This window comes from Ctenopharyngodon idella, chromosome 15 (assembly GCF_019924925.1).
Source record: "Ctenopharyngodon idella isolate HZGC_01 chromosome 15, HZGC01, whole genome shotgun sequence".
Taxonomy (NCBI): domain Eukaryota; kingdom Metazoa; phylum Chordata; class Actinopteri; order Cypriniformes; family Xenocyprididae; genus Ctenopharyngodon; species Ctenopharyngodon idella.
The window spans coordinates 7,948,359-7,972,017 of NC_067234.1; the positions used below are offsets into that span (position 1 = coordinate 7,948,359).

At 42.6% G+C, this 23,659-nt stretch overlaps 1 protein-coding gene across 3 annotated transcripts in view; it reads right to left on the reverse strand.

Annotated features, from left to right (window-relative positions):
- Positions 1 to 797: 797 nt before the first annotated feature.
- amotl1 (angiomotin like 1) overlaps positions 798 to 23,659 on the reverse strand; it is a 51,035-nt gene continuing 28,173 nt past the window's right edge. For all 3 annotated transcript variants that reach the window (XM_051862104.1, XM_051862103.1, XM_051862105.1), the window contains 4 exons: positions 19,027 to 19,143; positions 17,341 to 17,534; positions 5,410 to 5,820; positions 798 to 1,790 (listed from right to left, as the gene is read on the reverse strand). In XM_051862104.1, coding sequence (XP_051718064.1) covers positions 1,687 to 1,790; positions 5,410 to 5,820; positions 17,341 to 17,534; positions 19,027 to 19,143 — 826 coding nt within the window. In that variant the 3' untranslated portion in view covers positions 798 to 1,686. The remainder of the gene's footprint in view (positions 1,791 to 5,409; positions 5,821 to 17,340; positions 17,535 to 19,026; positions 19,144 to 23,659) is intronic.

Genomic DNA, 23,659 nt, shown 5'->3' on the forward strand with positions numbered 1-23,659 from the left:
AAAAAAAAAATGTTCAGGAATGGTTTGAGGAACATGACAAATAGTTCAAGGTGTTGCCTTGGGCTCCAAATTGATTCTCACCCCCTGAGTTATACCTCCTCCCTTCTGGTATTCGGTATAGAACTCCTATTAGTAAAACAAATCGTTTTAGATATTGATTTATCCTCTCAGCTGTAAAGTTCTTAAATTTAAGGTAAATTCCTTTTAGAAAGGAATTTTTATTTTGCTGTATTGTGTGTATGTGTTGTCTTATGTGATTTGCTTGTATGCTGCACCCAAATTGCCTTCAGTAAATAAATAAAGATGAACTGAAGTGAACAAATTCCCCAGATCTCAATAGGCTGAGCATCTATAGGATGTTCTAGACCAACAATGGAGGCCCCACCTCACAACAAAAAGCAGGATTTAAACTTTAAAGGACCTGCTGCTAATCTCATGGTGCCAGATCCCACAGAACACGATCAGAGATCTCGTGGAGTCCGTGCCTCAAAGCATCAGAGCTGTTTTTGGCAGCATAAAGCGGACATATACAAATTAGGCAGGTGGATTTAATGATGTTGCTGATCACTGTGTATTACCCATGCTGAAATCGGATTTTTTTTTTTTTCTACCTGGCAACAGAATATGTTTAGCTGAAAACCAAAAAGTATAATTCGACATGCTTCACACATTGTATAATGTCTCTGCACATTATGGTTGTTTATATAACTTAGTTGATCTTAGTTTGAAAAAAAAAAATTATTATCAAAAACCACATTCTCTAATAAAAAAAACAAAACAAACAAACAAACAAAAACTGTAATACAGACCACTGTGACTTTATTGTATTGATTTGATTACCAGAGAGCTATTAAAAGAATAAAATGATAATGGATTTGGAATTAGAAATGAGTAAGACAGTTTTGAACTAGGTGTTTAAAACTAAGGTAGATGGCTTCTAGAGAAAAAAAACAATCAATCAATCATGCAATTGGATTTTGACTCAAAACATTATTGTTATTGACCCTTGACAACTTCACCATTTAGCATTGTAGCAGTGCAGTCTAAAATATTTCCAGCCAAAAAACAGTTGGGTCAGGGTGTTCTTTTCAGGCAATTAAAACACACATGATGCAAAACAGCAGTTATTGCTGTAAAATTAATAACAAGCTTATTTTCAGCAAGTTTGCCACAAAAAAAAAAAGAAAGAAAAGAAAAAAAGATCAATAGCATTCAATCATTTAGTTGTACGTATAACAATTCCATTCATTTTTTTTCTGCAGAGTCACACAAAATATTTCTCTGAATTATATAAACAGCTTTGTGGAACTTATGATAAACTAATACGGAAGGGAACTTAAGACATTGAGTATGCAATAAGACTGGGGCAAATGTCATACTCCTCGATTGCTTCAGGGTGAAAAATGGACAGAAATAGAATTCAGGAATCAACCATCAAATTCAGTGTTTTGGAGGGGCACAATATTGAACTCCAACTTTTACTTTGCACTTCCTTTGTTTTCTTAATATCTCCTTTCTGTCTGTCTGTTTGTGATCTATTACATTATTATACATCTCTTTCTTTATGTTAACTTTTCCTTTCATTTTCTGTCTCACTCACATTTTGTTCTTCACTCCCTCACTCTCTCTTGCCTCTCTCTGAAGTGCTGTCCTGTCTGTAGGAAAGTTATTTGCAGGTTGTTTTTTTCATATAAGGATTTCCACCAGATCTAGGTCAGGCAGGGGCATCTTCTGTCTTCTACTCAGCTGTGCTCGACCTTCTAGGCCTTTAGCCTGTCTGGACGGAGATTCTGCACATAAACACAGGGTTCAAAATTACTTTTTGTCACACCTTTTTTCAGTGATACCATTATGCTAGCATTATTTCATTAGATAGAATCATTATTATACTAGTATACAGTCTATACTAGCATTAGATACATTGTCAATAGAATCATTTAGTCATTGGAATAATTTGTCTGTATTTTTATGGGAAAAAGTGCAGGTCATTGTGTCACTCAAAGCATTATGTGCAATAGCATCAATAACGTCAATTTTATTAACTCAACTGACCCTCACTAAGGCCTGCTACTTTTGTCAGTAATTGTGAGAAATTTGACAGTACTAGTCATTACGGTTCCAGGTCACAGGATCTCATTTACAGGGCAGGTTTGAGCTTCAATTTAAAATTGCCACAAAAAAAAATGGAAAAGCAAATGACTTTTCTTCTCTATTACAAAATAAATGGACAATTGTTTCATGTGAGTGACAGGCTTCTGGAGGGAAGAGAGTGAAAATCATCTGGCCATTGTACAACCTAATTTCCCAGCCCTCACATCGGAAGAGATGTCGAAGCCAGGAAGAGGGGCACATTAATGTTTTTGATTAAAGATTACAATTGCACGTTTTTAAAAGAACGATGTGCATGGATAATTAATTTACAATAAACAGTGGATGATTCAATAAAAAATGAGAATTGTGGTGACTTGAATCAATGAGAACTCTACCCTGCACATATACACTCACAGGCCACTTTTATTAGAACACCTTGCAAGTACCGGGCTGGACCCCCTTTTGCCTTCAGAACTGCCTTCAGAACTGAATTATTCATGGCATAGATTCAACAATTTAAACGATGCTCAATTTGTACAAAGATACCCAAAGTGTGCCAAGAAAATATCCACCACACCATTATACCACCAGCAGCCTAAACCGTTGATACAAGGCAGTATAGATCCAAGATCTTTCATGTTGTTTACACCAAATTCTGACCCTGAATGTTGCAGCAGAAATCGAAACTCATCAGACCTGGTAATGTTTTTCCAATCTTCGATTGCCCAATTTTGGTGAATTGTAGCCTCAGTTTCCTGTTATTAGTGCTGCATTTGACACTATCGATCACAACATTCTTTTAAATAGACTCGAAAATTATGTTGGCATTAGTGGAATTGCATTGTCATGGTTCAAATCATACTTATCTGACCGTTATCAGTTTGTACTAGTAAACGAAGAGATGTCATATCGATCACAAGTTCAATATGGAGTACCGCAAGGCTCAGTACTAGGACCATTGCTTTTCATGTCCTTTCATGGTCCGTTAAAGGATTATTGCTTTTTCATTAGGATATCATTAGGAAGCATGGCGTTAGTTTTCACTGTTACGCTGATGATACTCAGCTCTATATTTCTTCGTGCCCTGACGAAACTTACCAATTTACAAAATTAACGGAATGCATAGCTGATATAAAAAATTGGATGACCAGTAATTTCCTACTACTAAATTCAGAAAAAACAGAGATTCTAATTTTTGGACCAAAAATTTCTTCACGTAATAACCTAGAATACTGTCTAACACTTGATAGCTGCTCTGTTAAGTCTTCGTCGTCAGTTAGGAACCTGGGTGTGCTCTTTGATACCAATCTTTCATTTGAAGGCCATGTTTCTGGCATCTGTAAAACCGCCTTATTCCATCTTAAAAATATATCTAAACTACGACATATGCTCTCAATGACAAATGCAGAACAGTTAGTTCATGCGTTCATGACCTCAAGGCTAGATTATTGTAACGCTCTACCGGGTGGTTGTTCCGCTCGCTTGATAAATAAACTACAGCTCGTACAAAATGCAGCAGCTAGAGTTCTTACTAGAACTAGGAAGTATGACCCAGTTCTGTCAACACTGCATTGGCTTCCTGTTAAACATCGTATAGATATTAAAATCTTGCTAATTACTTACAAAGCACTAAATGGTTTAGCTCCCCAGTACCTGAGCAAGCTTGTAATGCATTATAGTCCTTCACGTCTATTGCGATCTCAAAATTCAGGCCAGTTGATAATACCTAGAATATCAAAATCAACCGCAGGCGGTAGATCCTTCTCCTATTTGGCACCTAAACTCTGGAACAATCTTCCTAGCATTGTTCGGGAAGCAGACACACTCTGTCAGTTTAAATCTAAAAACGCATCTCTTTAACCTGGCATACACATAACACATTATCAATTTATATTTTCAAATCCGTTAAAGGATTATTAGGCTGCATAAATTAGGTCAGCCGGAACTGGGAACACTTCCTATAACACCAGATGTACTCGTTACATCAGAAGAAGAATGGCATCTACGCTAATATTAGTTTCTCTGTTTATCCCAAGGTTTACCGTAGTCAAACGGATCCGGGCCGTTTCCAGGTGAGATCGAGGACCTGCGCCTTGATGCGACCACAACGCAGCCCTGAAGTATCAGCAGAGATTGAGTCAACTAGATCATCCATTGTGAAGGCCTCATCGACACGACAGCCAGTGGCACAGTTCCTCAACAAACCGTCCATACCAGCGTGATGAATACGATCCTCAACTGGATGGAACTGGAATAAATACTTTGAATGTTGCGATCCCATGGGACTTATGATAGCTACCTGAATCGTAACAAAGCACTGTTCGCCAAAGGAGAACTGGCCCCCCGACTAAGCCTGGTTTCTCCCAAGGTTTTTTTCTCCATTTTAACACCTATTTGCCACCTGATGTCACCTGTTGGAGTTTGGGTGCCGCTGTCCTTGCCGCTGTCGCCTTTGGCTTGCTTAGTTAGGGACACTTGACATTTGATATTCAACAGTGCTTTGCATCTGCCTGCATTGACACCATTTTCTTTAAGAGCTGCTGTGCAGCCAAAATTATATACCAATTATCACTGTAAAGCTGCTTTGACACAATCTGCATTGTAAAAAGCGCTATATAAAAAGGTGACTTGACTTGACTTGATTTCTCAGATGACAGGAGTGGCACCGGTGTGTCTTCTGCAGCTTTCATGAGATCTGTAAAATGGCTATTGTTGCTCATAATTTTTGAAGAGTTTGTCAGAAAATCATGATCTTGGTGTCCATGGACCAGTGTGTCTTCTGCAGCTGTAGCCCATCTGCTTCAAGGTTGGATGTGTTGTGCGTTCAGAGATGCTCTTCTGCAGACCTTGCTTGTAACAAGTGGTTATTTGAGTTACTGTTGCCTTTCTATCAGCTGAACCAGTCTGGCCATTCTCCTCTGGCCTCAGGAATCAACAAGGCATTTTCCCCCACAGAACTGCCACTCACTGGATATTCTCTCATTTTCGGACCGTTCTCTGTAAACCCTAGAGGTGGTTGTGTGTAAAAATCCCAGCAGATCAGCAGTTTCTGAAATACTCAGACCAGCCCGTCTGGCACCAACTATGCCACATTCAAAGTCAAATTAAATTATCTTTCTTCCCCATTCTGATGCTCAGTTTGAACTTCAGCAGATCATCTTGACCAAGTGTATATGCCTAATATGATTGGCTGATTAGATGTTTGGGTTAATGAGCAGCTGAACAGGTGTACCTAATAAAGTGGCCGGCGAGTGTATGTATAGATACAGAAGTTACACAGTCACCTTCACTCACTATAATACTTTCTGGTTGTCTCACCTGTATTTTCTTGTATTGTAGAGTTTCTGGCACTAAATGTCTTTGGACTCTGTCCTGTTTGACTGCTGCTGTCTCTGCTGACTGATTTAGAATGAAGGGACAGGAGAGGAGTGGAGGGGAGAGATAATGATAAAGGGGGCAGAAGAGAGGCAGATGAGGGCAAGGGTAATGTGGAAGAGGAAGAGGGAGGGAGAGAGGAAGGGCTGGAGCGGGGAACACAGGAGGATGAGGATATTAATGATGTGTTTGAACCTGCAGAGGCCAAGAAGGGAAGAAAAGAGGAAGGTAGAGAGGAGAATGATGGAGGAAGAGAGGAAAGAGAGGAGGCAGGGAGAGATGAAGAGACAGAAACCAAAGGAGAGGGCAGAGAGGGAAGGATGTGCTCTACTTGGTCCTTTCCAAGGAATTCATCTGCAAACAAAAACACAAACCATTTCGTAAAACCTTTAGCAACACAGGTCGCATTGTAGTGATGAGTGCTGTAAGACATTTACATGTATTCATTTAACAGAAGCCTTTATCCATACAAATTATGAATACAAGTGAAGGAGGATTAAATAAAATAAAATAATTGCGAACTGCTAAAATACAAAGTTCCAATATTGTTCAGAGGACAACAGGATAGAATACAGAGGCAAAATGAAATAATGAAAGTTTAGAAAATATTTATTTTTATTTATTCATTCTTTTTTTTTAAATAAAGTGTGGCATATTCAGTCAAGTCCTCATTTAAAATTGTGCAAATTAGATGTATATCTCATAATGAGTGCTGGGGAATAACTAACAAAATTAACTTATAAACTTACATTAAATAAATTTTTTACATTTTTCTGTAGCATGACAGTAGCTTTTTCCAATTTGCAATTTGCACTGCAGTCAAATTGGATAGACCTGTCACTGCCTAAGATGTCATTAATAATCAATAATCAATAAGCAGCAATAGAGGCAAAAAAGAGAAAAAAAACTGTCTAGATAACTTTAACACATTCAATACTCACTTGAATTTAACAAATTCAATACGTTCACTTGGCTTTGTCAAGAATATATAAACATATTATATTTAGATTGCTGGTCCCTACATTGTGAGTGTGCTCTTAAAGGATCAGTCAGTCTACAAACACGGTGAGTCATGTCATCCTCTCCCAGCATTGCTACCTGTTCCATTTGCCACATGTTTACCATAGCTCTCTCTGTCAGCGACGAGGGATTTACATGTCATAAATGTAGGGAAATAGTCAGGCTGACAGAGAGAATCTCAGAATTAGAGACACGCATCCAAACTTTAATCGAGGATAGTAAGAATGCAAGGGCTTCAGATACTGTTTTGGATGCGACTAGCTTAGTGAACTCTGTACATTGTTCGGTTCCGGCTGTAGAGCCCGCGCAGCAGGGCACTTGGGTAACGGTGAGGCGGCCTAGCCGCGGAAAACACCACTCTTCCGTTCCAATAAGAACATCAAACAGGTTCTCCCCACTCAGTGATACACCCACTGAGAATCCTGCTGAAAGTGCCCTAGTTATTGGCGATTCTATTACACGGAACTTGAAAACAGAGACACCAGCCACCATAGTCACATGTTTGCCGGGAGCCAGAGCACCTGACATCAAAGCAAATTTAAAAGTGCTGGCTAATGCTAATCGTAAATACTCTAAGATTATTATTCACGTCGGCACTAATGATGTTCGACTTCGCCAGTCGGAGATCACTAAAATTAACATTAAAGAGGTGTGTGAACTCGCAAGTACAATGTCAGGAGAAGTAATTTGCTCTGGCCCCCTTCCTGTTCGTCGGAGTGATGAGATAGTTAGCAGATTATCATCACTCAATGGCTGGCTGTCTAAGTGGTGTCCGCAAAATAATATAGGTTTCATAGACAATTGGAAAAGTTTTTGGGGCAGACCTGACCTGTTAAAAAGAGATGGTATTCATCCCTCCCGGGATGGTGCTGCTCTTCTCTCTAGTAATATGGCACATAGTCTTAGAACTGAAAAATGACAAACTGGGGCCCAGGTCAGAAAGCAGACAGACTGGCTAAACCGACCGTCTGCTAGCTGCCTCACATTACAGAAGTCAGAAAATTCAGATAACTCCCAACACATAGAAACACTTACACCTAGATATTTTCAAATAGAGACTGTGTCTGTACCCCGAATTAGTAAAAACAAAAAACTTCCAAACCCATTTAATGGTAAAAATTTAATTGATGTTCAACAAATAAAAAATAGAGATAATAATGCTAAACAAATGATAAAACTCGGGTTGTTAAATATTAGATCCCTTTCTTCAAAATCACTTATTGTTAATGATATTATCAAAGATAATAATCTAGATGTGCTGTGTTTGACAGAAACTTGGCTAAAACCGGACGATTACATTACTTTAAATGAGTCTAGTCCTCAAGGTTATGATTATCGACACAATGCCCGTCAGAAAGGCAAAGGGGGAGGTGTTGCTGTAATCTATAGTAATATTTACAGTATTAGTCAGAAGTCTTTCAAATATAATTCCTTCGAAACTATGGTACTTTACGTAACATTATGTAAGTTGACATTTGTGCTGGCTACTGTATACAGGCCACCAGGACACCATACAGACTTTATCAAAGAATTTGCTGACTTTCTATCAGAGTTAGTACTAGCTGCAGATAAAGTCCTTGTTGTTGGTGATTTTAATATTCATGTAGATAATAAAAAAGACGCATTAGGATTGGCATTTGCAGATATTCTAAACTATTGGTGTTAGACAACATGTGTCAGGACCCACTCATTGTCGTAATCATACTTTAGATCTAATATTGTCACATGGAATCGATATTGATGCTGTTGAAATTCTGCAGCAGAGTGACGACATCTCAGATCATTATCTAGTCTCGTGTATACTACATTTAGTCAAGGCAGCTAAACTGCCTCCATGCCATAAATATGGTAGAACCATCACTTCTACCACTAAAGATTGCTTTATAAATAATCTTCCTGATCATTTTCATCGCCTTAGCATACCAGACAGCTTAGAAGACCTCGATGTTGCAACAGAAACTATTGCCTCTGTCTTTTCCAGCACATTAGACTCAGTTGCTCCTTTGCATTTAAAAAAGATTAAGGAAATTAATCCAATGCCATGGTACAATGAGCACACTCGGGCCCTAAAGTTAGCAGCCAGAAAAATGGAGCGCAGCTGGAAGAAATCAAAACTAGAAGTATTTCGTATTTCGTGGAGAGAGAGAATGATTGAGTACAGAAAGGCCTTAAAATCTGCTAGATCTGCCTATTTTTCAAAACTCTTAGAAGAAAATAAACACAACCCTAGGTATTTATTTGATACAGTGGCTAAATTAACAAGAAATAAAGCTTCAACTTCTGATGTTTCCAAAGAGCACAGCAGTAATGACTTTATGAACTTCTTTACTTGCAAGATTGATAATATTAGAGAAAAAATAATAACCATGCAACCGTCTACTACAGTATCGTGTCAGATAGTGCATTGTAGTGTCCCTGAGGAAAAATTCAATTCATTTACTGCTTTAGGAGAGGAAGAATTGTCTAAACTTGTTAAATCATCAAAATCAACAACATGTATGTTAGACCCTATACCGACTAAGCTATTGAAAGAAATGCTTCCAGAGGTCATAGATCCTCTTCTCAATATCGTCAATTCATCTTTATCATTAGGATACGTACCAAAAACTTTTAAGCTGGCTATTATTAAACCTCTTATTAAAAAACCACAACTTGATCCTAGAGAATTAGTCAATTACAGGCCGATCTCAAATCTCACTTTTCTGTCAAAAATACTAGAAAAGGCAGTATCATCACAACTATGTTCCTTTTTAGAAAGAAATAGTATCTGTGAGGATTTCCAGTCAGGATTTAGACCGTACCATAGTACTGAGACTGCTCTCATTAGAGTTACTAATGATTTGCTCTTATCATCAGATCGTGGTTGTATCTCTCTATTAGTGTTACTGGATCTTAGTGCTGCATTTGATACTATTGATCACAATATTCTTTTAAATAGACTCGAAAATTATGTTGGCATTAGTGGAATTGCATTGTCATGGTTCAAATCATACTTATCTGACCGTTATCAGTTTGTAGTAGTAAACGAAGACATGTCATATCGATCACAAGTTCAATATGGAGTACCACAAGGCTCAGTACTAGGACCGTTGCTGTTCACTCTGTACATGCTACCCTTGGGAGATATCATTAGGAAGCATGGCATTAGTTTTCACTGTTACGCTGATGATACTCAGCTCTATATTTCTTCGCGCCCTGACGAAACTTACCAATTCACAAAATTAACGGAATGCATAGCTGATATAAAAAATTGGATGACCAGTAATTTCCTACTACTAAATTCAGAAAAAACAGAGATTCTAATTTTTGGACCAAAAACTTCTTCACGTAATAATATAGAATATTGTCTAACACTTGATGGCTGCTCTGTTAAGTCTTCGTCGTCAGTTAGGAACCTGGGTGTGCTCTTTGATACCAATCTTTCATTTGAAGGCCATGTTACTAGCATCTGTAAAACCACATTCTTCCATCTTAAAAATATATCTAAACTACGACATATGCTCTCAATGAAAAATGCAGAACAGTTAGTTCATGCGTTCATGACCTCAAGGCTAGATTACTGTAATGCTCTACTGGGTGGTTGTTCTGCTCGCCTGATAAATAAACTACAGCTTGTACAAAATGCAGCAGCTAGAGTTCTTACTAGAACCAGGAAGTATGACCATATTAGCCCAGTTCTGTCAACACTGCATTGGCTTCCTGTTAAACATCGTATAGATTTTAAAATCTTGCTAATTACTTACAAAGCACTAAATGGTTTAGCTCCCCAGTACCTGAGCGAGCTCCAAATTCATTATAGTCCTTCACGTCTATTGCGATCTCAGAATTCAGGCCAGCTGATAATACCTAGAATATCAAAATCAACTGCAGGTGGTAGATCCTTCTCCTATTTGGCACCTAAACTCTGGAACAATCTTCCTAGCATTGTTCGGGAAGCAGACACACTCGGTCAGTTTAAATCTAGACTAAAAACGCATCTCTTTAACCTGGCATACACATAACACATTACCAATTTATATTTTCAAATCCATTAAAGGATTATTAGGCTGCATAAATTAGGTCAGCCGGAACCGGGAACACTTCCTATAACACCTGATGTACTCGTTACATCAGAAGAAGAATGGCAGCTACGCTAATATTAGTCTTTCTGTTTATCCCGAGGTTCACCGTAGTCAACCGGATCCGGGCCGTATCCAGGTGAGACCAAGGACCTGCACCTTGACACGACCACAACGCAGCCCTGACGTATCAGCAGAGATTGAGTCAACTAGATCATCCACTGTGAGATCGACACGACAGCCACAACACAGTTCCTCAACAACCGTCCATACCGGCGTGATCCTCAATACGATCCTCAATTGGATGGAACTGAAATAAATACTTTTAATGTTGCGATCCCATGGGACTTATGATAGCAACCTGAATTGTAACAAAGCACTGTTGGCCAGAGGAGAAATGGCACCCCGACTAAGCCTGGTTTCTCCCAAGGTTTTTTTCTCCATTTTAACACCAATTTGCCACTTGTCTGCCACCTAATGTCACCTGATGGAGTCTGGGTTCCTTGCTGCTCTCGCCTTTGGCTTGCTTAGTTGGGGACACTTGACTTGACATTTGATATTCAACAGTGCTTTGATCTGCCTGCATTGACACTATTCTTTAAGAGCTGCTGTGCAGCCAAATAATGTACCAGTTATCAATGTAAAGCTACTTTGACACAATCTACATTGTAAAAAGCGCTATATAAATAAAGGTGACTTGACTTGACTTAAAGACAAAAGTAATGTGCAATATTCTTCATTTAACCTTTTTATACCTCTGTGCATGGTGTCCGCTGGAATTTGTGATTAAGTAACGTCTAGGTTACTACTGTAACCCCCGTTCCCTGAAGCAGGGAACTGAGACGTTACGTCGATACTGACGTAATGGGGTCTCGCCTGGTAGCCCAATCACCTCCAAAGGTACAAAACAAGCCAATGGGAATTGGCCAGTGAGATTTACATGCCGGGCCACACCCCCGGCATCCGGGTATAAATAGGACCGGCATACTCACTCCATTCATATTTTGCTGAGGAGCCGAGATAGGTACCTGGCCGCTCAGTGGTGACTCAGGGCTATGGCAAGGGGACGTCACGCCTCCGTTCCCTCCTTCAGGGAACGGGGGTTACAATAGTAACCTAGACGTTCCCATTCAGTCAGTCACGTTCGACGTTACGTCGATACTGACGTAATGGGGTCCAATGGAAAGCGCCATAGCAACTGAGCCACGTTACGAGTGTTAAGGAAGCAGATGCTGGCAAGCTGTGGCGTGCCCAAATGCAGGTGCTAGCACAGACTCGTAACCCTCCAGCGCCCAGAGTAAGCCCGAGGTGTCTTCCATACCAGTGGGATGGAGAGGACAGGGCGTTACTCAGGAGATGGTCGAAGCTGCTGTTCCTTACCCCCGGGGAAAAGTGCTTCGGGACTCGATTCCCACGTTTTTCAGCCATGACCAAAACGCCAGGAAAGCGTTCCCCGGGGAGGGGAAAGCTACGGAGACCACACCCTGCCCGAAGGGAGGTAACGTGTGGAAAACACATATGGACTGACCCGAGGGGCAGTAACGCATATGGAAGATCTCTGACGTAGGTCCTACCTTCTGGGAGGAACTCTAGCGCTCAGAGACAGGGCAGAGCAGAGCCGCCCAGGGAAAGACACAGGTTTACCGTCAGGGAAACCGTACCGTGGACGGACACTTATGGGATTACCCGAGGGGAATCACATCATACGGGCATCTAGCCCAGTACAAGGGCTGACCTAACGTGCATGCACACGAGTACTGGACCTGGCGCCGGACGCCTCAGCCGCGTCTGGCTGCCGCAGGATGCAGGAGGAACTCCACAGGGTTCACCATGTGGGGAACTGAACTGAGGAGCGGGAAAAGTGCTCGCATTCCCTCAACCAAGGAAAATGGCACAAGCAAGCAAAACACCCATGGCTATCTACATGTAGACAGCACACGGGTGGACACAGGGTCCATTTGGAGATTATAATATCTCGCAAATGTGTTCGGTGTCGCCCAGCCTGCAGCTCTGCAGATGTCTGCTACAGAAGCGCCGTGCACCAACGACCATGGGGAGGCAACACCCCGAGTGGAGTGAGCTCGCAACCAGAGGGGGCACGGCTCGCCTTGGGACTGGTATCCACTATCCAGTGGGCCAACCTCTGTTTGGAGACAGCCTTTCCCTTCTGCTGGCCTCCAAAGCAAACAAAGAGCTGCTCAGAGCTTCTGAAGCTCTGCGTGCGGTCCACATAAACACGCAGGGCACGAACGGGACACAGCAACGCTAGGGCTGGGTCTGCCTCCTCCAGGGGCAGTGCTTGCAAGTTCACCACCTGGTCCCGAAAGGGAGTGGTGGGAACTTTGGGCACATATCCAAGCCGGGGTCTCAAGATAACGTGAGAGTAGGCCGGCCCGAATTCCAGGCACGATTCGCTGACCGAAAATGCTTGCAGGTCCCCAATCCTCTTAAAGGAGGCGAGCGCGGTCAGGAGCACTGTCTTCAAAGACAGATGTTTCAGCTCGACTGACTCAAGGGGCTCGAAGGGAGCTCTCTGTAGGCCCGTCAGAGCGACAGAGAGGTCCCAAGAGGGAACGAGGCGAGGCCTAGGAGGGTTTAATCTCCTGGCGCCTCTGAGGAACCTGATGATCAGGTCGTGCTTTCCCAGCGACCTGCCATGGACCACATCATGATGTGCTGTGATGGCGGCCACATAGACCTTCAAGGTGGAGGGGGACAACCTCCGCTCCAAGACTCCACTTTATGGCATAAGCGCGCCTCGTAGAGGGGGCTCTAACCGAAGTGATAGTGCCAACTACCACGGGTGGTAGGCCACTTAAGTCTTCCACGTCCCGTCCAGAGACCACACGTGGAGGTTCCAGAGGTCAGGACATGGGTGCCATATGGTGCCCTGCCCCTGAGAAAGGAGGTCCCTCCTCAGGGGGATGCGCCAGGGATGGGCTGTCGCGAGGAGCATCAGTTCTGGAAACCAGGTCCATTTGGGCCAGTATGGCACAACTAGCAAGACCTGCTCCTCGTCCTCCCTGACCTTGCACAGTATCTGTGCGAGAAGGCTCACTGGGGGAAACGCATATTTGTGTAGGCCCCGGGGCCAGCTGTGTGCCAGTGCATCCGTGCCGAGGGTCCCCTCGGTCAGGGAGTAAAACAACTGGCAGTGAGCGGATTCCTGGGAGGCAAACAGGTCTACCTGTGCGTCCCCGAACCGGCTCCAGATCAGCTGGACCACCTGGGGGTGGAGTCTCCATTCTCCCGGGAGCGTGAGCTGTCAATTGAGCTCGCCCGGGATGAAAATGGCGCGCAGCGACCTGAGTCGGTGATGACTCCAAAGGATGAGATGGCGGGCGAGTTGCGACATGCGACGGGAGCATAGACCACCCTGATGTTTGATGTACGCTACGGTCGACGTGTTGTCCGTCCGGACCAGTACATGCTTGTCGTGCAGCAGCGGTCGAAACCGGCGCAGGGCAAGGAGTACTGCTAGCAACTCGAGGCAGTGCATACGGCACCCCAGCTGATGGCGGAGGCATCTGTTGTGACAACAACATGCCTGGACACTTGTACTAGGGGCACTCCGGCCGGTAGAAAAGCAAGGTCTGACCACGGGCTGAATGTGTGGCGACGACTCGGTGTGATGACCACACTGAGTGAGCCATGGCGCCATGCCCACCTCGGGACTCGGCTGTGAAGCCAGTGCTGAAGCGGTCTCATATGAAGCAACCGAGCGGCGTGACCGCGGCTGCGGATGCCATATGCCCCAGGAGCCTCTGAAATTGTTTCAGTGGAACCGCTGTTTTCTGTGAGAACGAGTTCAGGCAGTTCAGCACTGACTGTGCACGCTCATTGGTGAGACGCGCCGTCATGTTGACCGAGTCCAGTTCCACACCGAGAAAAAAGATGCTCTGCACAGGGGAGAGCTTGCTCTTTTCTCAGTTGACCCAAAGCCCCAACTGGCTGAGGTGACTGAGCACCAAGTCCCTGTGTTCGCACAACCGCTCTCGCGACTGGGCCAGAATGAGCCAGTCGTCGAGGTAGTTGAGTATACGAAGGCCCACTTCCCTGAGTGGGGCAAGGGCCCCCTCTGCAACTTTGGACCGTACGAGTGGAACCATCCAGACAGCAGAAGTACCCACGGGGGGGCAGCGTGGAGCGCTGTGGCCCAACTCGGGAGGCAGTGCGTCCCGAAGTAGAGGCTGTGAGTGGGGTGCACTCACGTGGCTCCAAGTGTCCCGTAAGGGACGGGGCAGGGTGGTGTGGCTGAGAGTGAGGAAGTGGTGCGTCGCCCACTGTCAGCACAGACCCTGTATGGCCCAGAGATTTTGGAAACTGCTCTTTTATTGAAAAAGTGGGTAGCACAGAAATAAAAGGAAACACAGGATTCTCCACCCGGCCCTCTCCCGGGGGAAGGAAGGAAACACAGGATTCTCCACCCGGCCCTCTCCCGGGGGAAGGAGTGGTGCCTTCACCATCTCCTGGGACAGTCCCCTCCATCTCCGGGCCATCCGTCTCAGAACCGCTTCTTAGACTTCTTCTTAGAGGGCTTAGCAGCCTGGGCGGGTGGCGTCGCCTTCCTGCGGGTAGCTCGGGGAGGATGGGAAGATTCCGACCTCCCGGGAGCCTGTGCAGCCGCAGGGGGACGCCCTTGGCGAGGAGCAGAATGGGGGCCAGCGGGATGGTGGCAACATCACGCCGGGGCAAGATGTGTTTGATGGCCTCCGTCTGCTTTTGCACTGTCGAGAACTGCTGTGCAAAGTCCTCGACAGTTTCGCCGAAGAGGCCGGCCTGGGAAATGGGGGCGTCGAGAAAGCGGACTTTGTCGGCGTCCTTCATTTCGGCCAGGTCCAACCAAAGATGTCGTTCCTGGACCACCAGGGTGGACATCATCTGACCCAGGGCCCGCGCCGTGACTTTCGTCACCCGGAGAGCAAGGTCAAGGTTTCGGGCAGTAAAAGGTGCCTTCCACGTCTTCTGAACCTCCTCATGCACCTCCGGGAAGAAAGGCACTGGGGCGGGACGTGGCTGAGAACCACGCCCCGCACCCAGAAACCAATCATCCAACCGCGAGCGCTCGGGACACGGTGGAGGGTTCCACTCGAGCCCGATGCCCGTGGCGGCCCGGGCAAGCATGGCCGTCAACTCTGAATCCGATTCTGCCTGAATGATCACCCCGGAGGGTGGAAGCTCGGCGTCCTCATCCTCAGAGTCCAAAAGCCCACTCCCCGATGCAGCAATCGACATCTGATCCTGCTCGGGAGTGCCAAAAGTGACGCGGAGAGCCTCCGTAGAGGGTCCCGCGGCAGCAGCCACCAACTCGACGGCACATGGCATTGTAGAGGAGTGGGAGGTTCGTGGGGGCGGGCCCAACGAAGAAGCTCCCACTGTAACCCTCAGACCTCCCAGAGTGCTAACCAGACCGGCAGCCTTTACAGCCGCGGGTGGCTGGGTAGCAGCAGAGGGGACTCGTACAAAAGAAGGTGTTAAAGAAGAAGAGTCGCGATCTCAACGCCAACATGGACATGCCCTCGCAGTGAGGGCATGTGCCATCCACGAGCGCTGACTCAGCATGCTGTTTAGCCAGACAAGTGAGACAGCGATCGTGGCTGTCAGACGAGGTCAGGAAACGACCACATCCAGAAACACACGGACGAAAAGACATCTTGAAAAAGACGCTGATCGCCCGTGCTTGCTCTTTTAGAATACCCACCAGCTGAAGCACACAGGGATGAGTGCTGCACCGTCCTGTGCCAGCACGCTGACACACCCACCGCTGAACGTGCCTTCCCACCAGCTAGCGAGATCCGAGCTGCCACCGGAACAAAAACAATAAAAGCAATATAAATTGCTGTTTTTTGGAGATAACTCCAAGCAATTAAAATTGCTGTTTTTGCTCAATTAGAGGAAATTCACTCTGTAGAGGTGAGAGAACGATCCACAACCGATCGGCTCCGAAGCAAAAGTATGAATGGAGTGAGTATGCCGGTCCTATTTATACCCGGATGCCGGGGGTGTGGCCCAGCATGTAAATCTCACTGGCCAATTCCCATTGGCTTGTTTTGTACCTTTGGAGGTGATTGGGCTCCCAGGCGAGACCCCATTACATCAGTATCGACGTAACGTCGAACGCGACTGACTGAATGGAAACTAATGGATTCAAGATGTTTTAGAAGAAAGTATATTGAAGCATTGTAAAATATTATTTAATCAGTTTACACTACACACCGGCATACGTAAAAATTGTATTTCATCAACGGTCAGTAAGTAAATTCTTCATGAAAATTTAGTACAGTACATACCATGATGTACATACTACATAGTTCACAACCAACTACCACAATCACTTATGCGGTGAAGCAGATGGCTAAAGGTCCATTTACACCAAGACCTTGTTATAGAAACAATACCATACACCTATTTACACTGGGCTCAAATCTGTTGACAGTGTTTCTATGGAAAGGTGTCATATTTTTTCCCTTTGTCTGACAAATAAAACTGACCAAATGGAAACTGTGATTTTACTCTGGTTAAATGGCTTTGAATCAGAATTCCTTTATCTGCCTCTGCAGGGATGGAGTAGAATTTGTTGTCAGCTTTGGTGTGTATAAGTCCCTTAACTGTCCTTAAAACAGCCATTGTTGAAAATGGGTCAATATGCAGAAGATGCTGATAGATCCTGGAAAGTTGTTATACAACAACATATAAAGTTACTCTCATTCTGATACTGTATGTTCTGTGAAAAATTAGGCTGTGATCAGATTGAGTGTAACTGTATTTGTGTGTTGCTGTATATTTGTATACTCACTTGTACTGCCTTTCCAGCTGTGCTGGTCTCTGTGATCGGCCTGTGATGTCTGCCGTGTGTGTAGTCCAGTTGCTATGGAAATGGAGGGCACAGAGCGGGCAGGACGCAGAGGGACAGAATCTCTACGGGAACGCTGTTGTAGAACTTGAATCATGGCGTCTTTCTCCAGCAACTGAGCATGCAAGTCCTTCATCCTGTGACATACAGAGCAATTCTTAATCTCTGGGACTCAGTTATCAGTGATTTCACCTTTTTTGCACCTCTGTGCATGGTGTTTGCTGGCATTTGTGATTTGACTTAAAGGTGTTTTAGAAGAAAGATGTTGTAAAATATTATCAAATTTTCTTACATTAATAATTAATTTTATCATAGACCACAGCAAAATTTGAAGTCAAACTTTTATATCTACCCAAGTGTGCAGACGGGTCACTGTGCATATAGGAGGCTGTGTGTTGTTTATTAACTCTAATGGAATATACACATATGCATAGAAGAGTACACACTTGATAAATTCAACAAATATGTAATATTCTAGTACGTACTGTAGTATGTCTTCCATAACTTTAAATATACTGCTCTGACCCTTCTTGGCATTGAGTGTACAACTCCTGAAGGATGACGTCCTTGAGTGGCCTGATATTTGAGTGGGAGTGTTGATCAACTTGTCTCTACAAAGTCCTCTACAGGTACCCAATAGTGTTAAGGTTGGGTGAAATATTTGTCCACTGAAGGATTTTCACATTAGGATAATATATAGTCATTGTCATGTTGAAAAAGTGCCCAACAACACAGGGAATAAGAAGGTAGCATATTCTGTTTCAAAATTTTGTATTACATCACACAATGGTGTATGAATGCATATTGATTAAGCACACCTCTTCCACTCCTTCAGCACTCATTCATCCCTATACAAGAACTTTACTCCACTTCTCACTCTATTCCTCTCCCTTGCAATGCCATATATTTTGGATGCTGTTAGAGCCAAAATGATTGATTTTGATCTCATGAGATCTCTGGGTATGGATTCCCAGAAGTCTATATTTTGTTATTATGGGCCTTGGAAAAGACTAAATGGGTTTCTTGTGCTTTGGCTAAAGTAGGTAGTTCATGTGCGGACAACAACAATGCATTTCATCTTACTGTGTGAGATAAAACAGTTACTTTGTCAGCTGAGACACTTGCTTAAAGCTTGTGAAGGCCTGATTGTTTCAGGGACTTTGTCACGCGTCCATTTTTTTTTTTTTTTTTTTCATTTTTTACTTTTGCTATATTTTCACACTCAAATACATTGCTTTGGTACCATTGTCCTCTTTTGTGCAAAGAAATATGTCTGCTGACAATTCTTTCCCAAGTGGTTCCATTGTTGTCAGTCAATTCATGGGCTATAACACTTTTACTCTTATTTAAATGTTTTGGTTCAGCATATTTACCTGTTGATAAAAAATGCCTTTAACTTGCACCAGAACGTTTTTATGTAGTTTTATTTTGTAACTTTCATGAGGATGTAGGAATCTGCAGCCAATGAGATTATTTGCTCAACATTTTAATAGTAGTGTTTTTTGTTTAATAAAGACTTTTAGCAATTAATTAATATAATATATTTAAGATTTTCTGCAAACAGTCACATGCATGGGCAATATGTTTTATACTGTGTATTTATATAGCATTATGTTTATTAGCATTCACCTTTGTTCCATTTCCTGACAGTGACGACTGCTCTGGATTCTGTTCTCTTCCTCATGCAGCCACAGTGAGCTGTCACTGTAACTGCCACTGCGAGAATGCTGGATTATAGTCGTATCTCTGAAAATCATAGATCACAATCAGTCTGTCACTTTGTGGCTAATCACAAATTATAAACTGACTTGTAAAAACAAAAAGTTTTAATACTTCAAAAACTATATTGTTTAATCTCTTCATTATCATTATTTAAAATAAATGTACACGATTTTAGAAAGTGTAAACAAGATTTTACTGCAGTAATATATTAAATGGAGGTCTGTGAGGAACAAAAAAGAATAGAAAATGTGTGTATTGTACTCACATAAACATGCATTCACTTAAACCCATTCTCACTCCCAAGGTCTCAAAAACTGCAGCATGGTCAAGCACCTTTAGATCACTATTAAGATGCTAAAGTTAGCCCTAGGCATTGTTATATTGAAACTGCTATCTCCATTGCTTTCAATGAGAAACCTTTGGCGCCGATACACAAACACGAAGGGCAAGGGGGAATTTATCGTCATTAGGCGTATAAAAATTATATATTGGGCATTTAATTTTGTCATTATGTCATATGGTCACATTTCTATGGAAGCTTGTTTCCGCCACTGAATAAAAAATAAAAAAGGTAATTGTGACTTTTTTTCTCACAATTGCAAGATATAAACTCGTAATTGCTAGTTATAAAGTCAGAATTGTGAGATATGTCAGTTTTTTTCCCCTCAGAATTGGACTTTATAATTCGCAATTGCGACTTTATATCTCACAATTCTGAGAAAAGAAGTCAGAATTGTGAGATATAAACTTGCAATCGTGGTCTAGCCTATGGAGGACTGTTCTTGTCGCCTAGCAACTGTGGCAGCTGCCATTGACGAGTAGCAGTCAGGTTTATTTTGGACTTATTTGAAAGTTATGTTCAACTGTTTAAAAAAAACAGGGTTCACAAACTGTCTAAATATGTTCACCGTGGTCCATTTCTGTACACAGCAGAGGATGTACTTCCTTCGCCAACTGAAGAAGTTCAACCTGCCACAGGCACAGATGACAGTTTTACTCAGCCGTTATTGAGTCTTCTGAAGATAAGAAACTTGTCTTCTTTTCCAATAAAAATGTTAAACACCCCTAAATAGAATGAATGAATAAAATTACTTTATACTGTATAAGTTATTATGGCTTGTTTTGAGAGGCTTTAGAATAATGTTTTTTCACTTTGTCACTTAGTTACTCATCCATACATTTCATTTTAAACCCATTTAACACTAAATATATTACTAAATATCTGTATTCATCGGGGGGTTCTAAGATGGCGGCCAGGGAGTAACAGCGATTTTCACTAGCTCCCATACCACTTAGCTAATTATCTGTATTTTATAAGTTAATTCGGACGCAACTCGGTGGCTTTGGTTATGTCATTGTTGTAGTATGTCTTTGGAATCTTTTTGGCCACAATCTTTTTCGAAAATGCCTCGTTCTACCAAAAAAACAGAGAAAAAGGAATCTTCCTCGGCCACGTTGGATATTTCGCCGGAACAAGGTGATGGTGAAGAGAACGACGAGGTTGAGCTAAGCCCAGCCATGGCCAAGGCGTTTCAACACATGACGGAGACGATTTCGAAGACAATAGACGTCAAACTTGATCCCTTAGCGGAGATTATACATACTCATTCCCAGGAATTGGAAAACTGCAAATCTCGACTGAAAAATATTCGTATTGTCGGCTTACCAGAAGGGGCAGAGGGCTCAAATGCGGTGGCTTTCCTTTAAAAAATGGATCCCAGAGTTTCTTCAGCTGCAGACCGAGGGAGCCTACATCAAGATCGAAAGGGCTCATCGTACTCTAGCTCCCAGACCAGGTGCCAAGGAGAGACCTAGGCCGCTAGTGGTATGCATCACTTCGGAGACAGACAGAGGATTCTTGAGGCAAGTAGAAAGTTGTCTATGGATGGAAACTTGCGGTTTGAGAACTGCAAAATCTCCTTTTTTCAAGATTTCTCCGCCGCAGTGCTCCGAAAGCGTAGAGAGTTTGATTTGGTTAAACGCCGCTTGCAGGAGATCGGTGCCCGCTATGCAAAGTTATATCCAGCTAAACTGCGAGTAACCATTGGGAATACCACTAAGATTCTCGGCTCGCCGACAGCGGTCTCTGAGTTTATTGCGGAGATTGGTCAGGATGTTCGACCTGTGGCAGCTGACAGTCTGTGGCAGCTCACATGCTGTGATGGACAAATGACTGTGACCTGATTGCGTTTCTTTTTCCTCTTTTTTTTCTGTTTTGCGTTCGGTATCCACTGCTGTTATTGCGGGATGGTGCGGACGATGTGATTACGCAAGTTTACTTCTTGAGTAAGTTTTGTGAAAGTTTTCTGTTTCGGACTGAACAGAAGGGATGTTCTCTTGTGTATTGAGTTCCCTTTTTGAGAAGGGAAAACGCCTCCTTTTTCTTATTTTATTGTTTTGTTTCTTTTGTTTTTCGAGTTCTACCAAATGTTCCATTGCCCGGAAACGATTGTACTTTTGGTATTATGTTTGTGTCTTTTCGTTGTATGTAAAACTTGTGTACAGGAGATTGTATAAAGGTAAAGCTGCAGCTTGTTTATTTTATTTATCTATTTTATACATTTACGATATTAAAACTTATTATGTATAGATGGTTATCAATAATTTAAGAGTTTCTACATGGAATGTAAGGGGTCTACATGGTAAAATTATAATTCGGAAGGTTTTTGATTGGTTAAATAAGGAGCGTGTTGATCTGGCAATGTTGCAGGAGACCCACTTGAATGATGAGGAACACGCTGGCCTCAGACATAGGTGGATTGGTCAAATTTATTTTTCTTCATTTACAACGAGTAGCAGGGGGGTAGCTATCGTTGTTAATAGAAATTTGCCCCTTAAGATTTTAAATAGCACTAAGGATAAACGGGGTTGTTACATTATTGTTAGAGGGCTATTGTATGGAGAACATATAACGTTTTTAAATATATACTGCCCACCAAACTTTTCTCCTGAGCCTCTCACAAATGCTTTTTTGGATTTGTTAGAGACTGCTTCTGGTACTGTAATTGTAGGAGGGGATTTTAATTGTTTGTTGAATCCTTTACTGGATAGACTACCTTCAAAGAACTGCCCTTCATCTAAACAATCTAAAACGTTATCCGCTTTATGTAAGGAGTTAGGTTATTCTGATGTTTGGCGCGCCCTTAACCCTCTGCGCACAGAATTTACCTTTTATTCCCCTCCCCATAAGTGTTATTCTAGAATTGATTATTTTTTTGTTCCTAGTGCAATTCTGCAATATGTCTCCCGTTGTGCCATAATTAATACTGTTGTTTCTGATCATGCTGTGGTGCTATTGGATTTGTTAGTGGAAGGTGCTCCAAAACGTACTAAGCACTGGAGATTTAATATGTCATTGCTTAAAGACAACAAGTTTATTTCATACTTTAATTCTGAATTTAAGATTTTTTGGTCGATCAATTCAGAGTCTATCGATGATCCATCTCTGTTATGGGAGACTTGCAAAGCCTATATAAGGGGTCTAGCTATATCTTATTCCATTACTAAAAAACAGAAACAAGTAGAGAAGCAGGAACGCTTAGAGCTAGAACTTAAAAGGGCTACCGAAGTTCATGTGAATGATGCTTCACCCGCTAATTTGGAGAAGTTGACCATAATACGTGCCTCCCTGGATGCATTGTTGTTGCAACAGGCCAACGTTAAAAAATACTTTTTTCAAAGCAAAGACTGTATGAGCACGGCAATAAACCTAATAGTATTTGTCTTATTTATTCAAAAACAAATCAGGCCCACAATTTATCACCTCTATTATGGATTCTTCTGGTAAGCAATCATTTGACTCTGGGGTTATAAATGCTACATTTAAGCAGTTTTATTCTGACCTATATCATACTGAATATTCACCCCAACAATATAACGCTATGGTAAATTTTTTTGATCACTTAACGCTTCCTAGTATATCTGATGAACAGAGAATGGCTTTGAATGCCCCCATCTCAAGGGAGGAAGCCTTAATGGCTCTACGTAGTCTACAGTTGGGCAAATCCCCTGGTCCGGACGGTCTGGTGTGTGAAATATATAAAGAATTTGAGCATCTGTTAATAGATCCCCTGTTATCTATGTATGATCATTCATTTATGACAAATAGATTGCCACAATTGCTTAGAGAGGCCAACATTCCCTCATTTTAAAAAAAGAAAAAGATCCAGAGCTCTGTGGGTCATATAGGCCGATATCTCTTCTGAACGTGGATTTTAAATTGCTTTCTAAGATCCTTGCATTACGGTTGGAGAAAATACTTCCTTCTTTCATTGATGAAGACCAAACTGGTTTCATTAAGGGTAGAAGTTCGAGTAACAATATTAGAAGGCTTCTAAATGTCATTGAGCTTTCTCACAAAAGTAACATTACCTTATTTTATCGTTAGATGCGGAGAAGGCCATGTGGAGTGGCCTTATTTATTTTATACCTTGGAGAGGTTTGGCCTCGGTGATAATTTTATCAGATGGGTGCGCATACTTTATTCTGCTCCACTTGCGGCAGTTGTCACTAACGGTCATAGGTCGGACAACTTTCCTCT